The 744-nt window shown below is 63.8% G+C and overlaps 1 protein-coding gene across 1 annotated transcript in view; it reads left to right on the top strand.

The window, feature by feature from the left end:
• Positions 1-398: 398 nt before the first annotated feature.
• Positions 399-744, top strand: part of LOC103809872 (elongation of very long chain fatty acids protein 6-like) — a gene marked incomplete at its 3' end in the record, with an annotated part of 3193 nt that continues 2847 nt past the window's right edge. The window contains exon 1 of the mRNA XM_009082743.1: positions 399-508. Coding sequence (XP_009080991.1) covers positions 399-508 — 110 coding nt within the window. The remainder of the gene's footprint in view (positions 509-744) is intronic.

Genomic DNA, 744 nt, shown 5'->3' with positions numbered 1-744 from the left:
AGCAAGAGATTACCCGGAGCCCGTGAGTTCTCCAGCAGCAGTGGCCAGATGCTTCAACCTGCGGTGAAGAAGGCACAGCAGCTAACCGGTCAGGGTAAAGGTATTTCTGCCTGTCGTTGGCGACAGTGTTGGAATCGACCTGCCCATCTGCTGCGAGGCGAGCTGGACTGGACGGGGCTGGCACGCAGTGGGCGGGAGAACATCCCCAGCGCCACGAGGCGACCGGAGCCTCCTCCTCCTCGCGGTGGGTGGGCAAGGAGGGGGAGGCTGCGGTCGCCCCGTCGGGCGGGCAGCTCCCGGTCCCGCCCCCCGAGCCTTGCGGGGCGGAGCGCATTCCCGGGATATATCCACCCGGGCGGTGTCGGTTCGGTGCTCATTGCGGGTCCCTCCCGGGGGTGATGGATATGGAGCTGAACGTTGACCCGTCGGAGCTGCAGTCGCTGGGGGAATATGAGTTCGAGAAGAACTTCGATCAGGCGGCAGCCAGGAAATGGATGATGGAGAACTGGTGAGAGGAGAGCAGGTTGCGGCTGCAGTGCACCCTGGACCCGGACAGCCCGTCGGGCCCTGCTGTTTGTAGCAGAGCAGCTGCTGAGGAAGGGCTGCAGCGTCGCATGGGGCAGAGCAAACTGTGGTCGAGGTGGTGCTGCAGCATGCAGAGAGGTGGTGATGTGTCATGTGGGCAAAGAGCAACCACGGTTGGCCACTGCAGCCCTTGCACCAGCAAATAGGGCACTCAGGCCT

This window comes from Acanthisitta chloris, unplaced genomic scaffold (assembly GCF_000695815.1).
Source record: "Acanthisitta chloris isolate BGI_N310 unplaced genomic scaffold, ASM69581v1 scaffold39899, whole genome shotgun sequence".
In the NCBI taxonomy this organism is placed as follows: domain Eukaryota; kingdom Metazoa; phylum Chordata; class Aves; order Passeriformes; family Acanthisittidae; genus Acanthisitta; species Acanthisitta chloris.
Note: the sequence above shows the minus strand (reverse complement) of the source record. Positions and strands in the feature narration are given on the sequence as shown.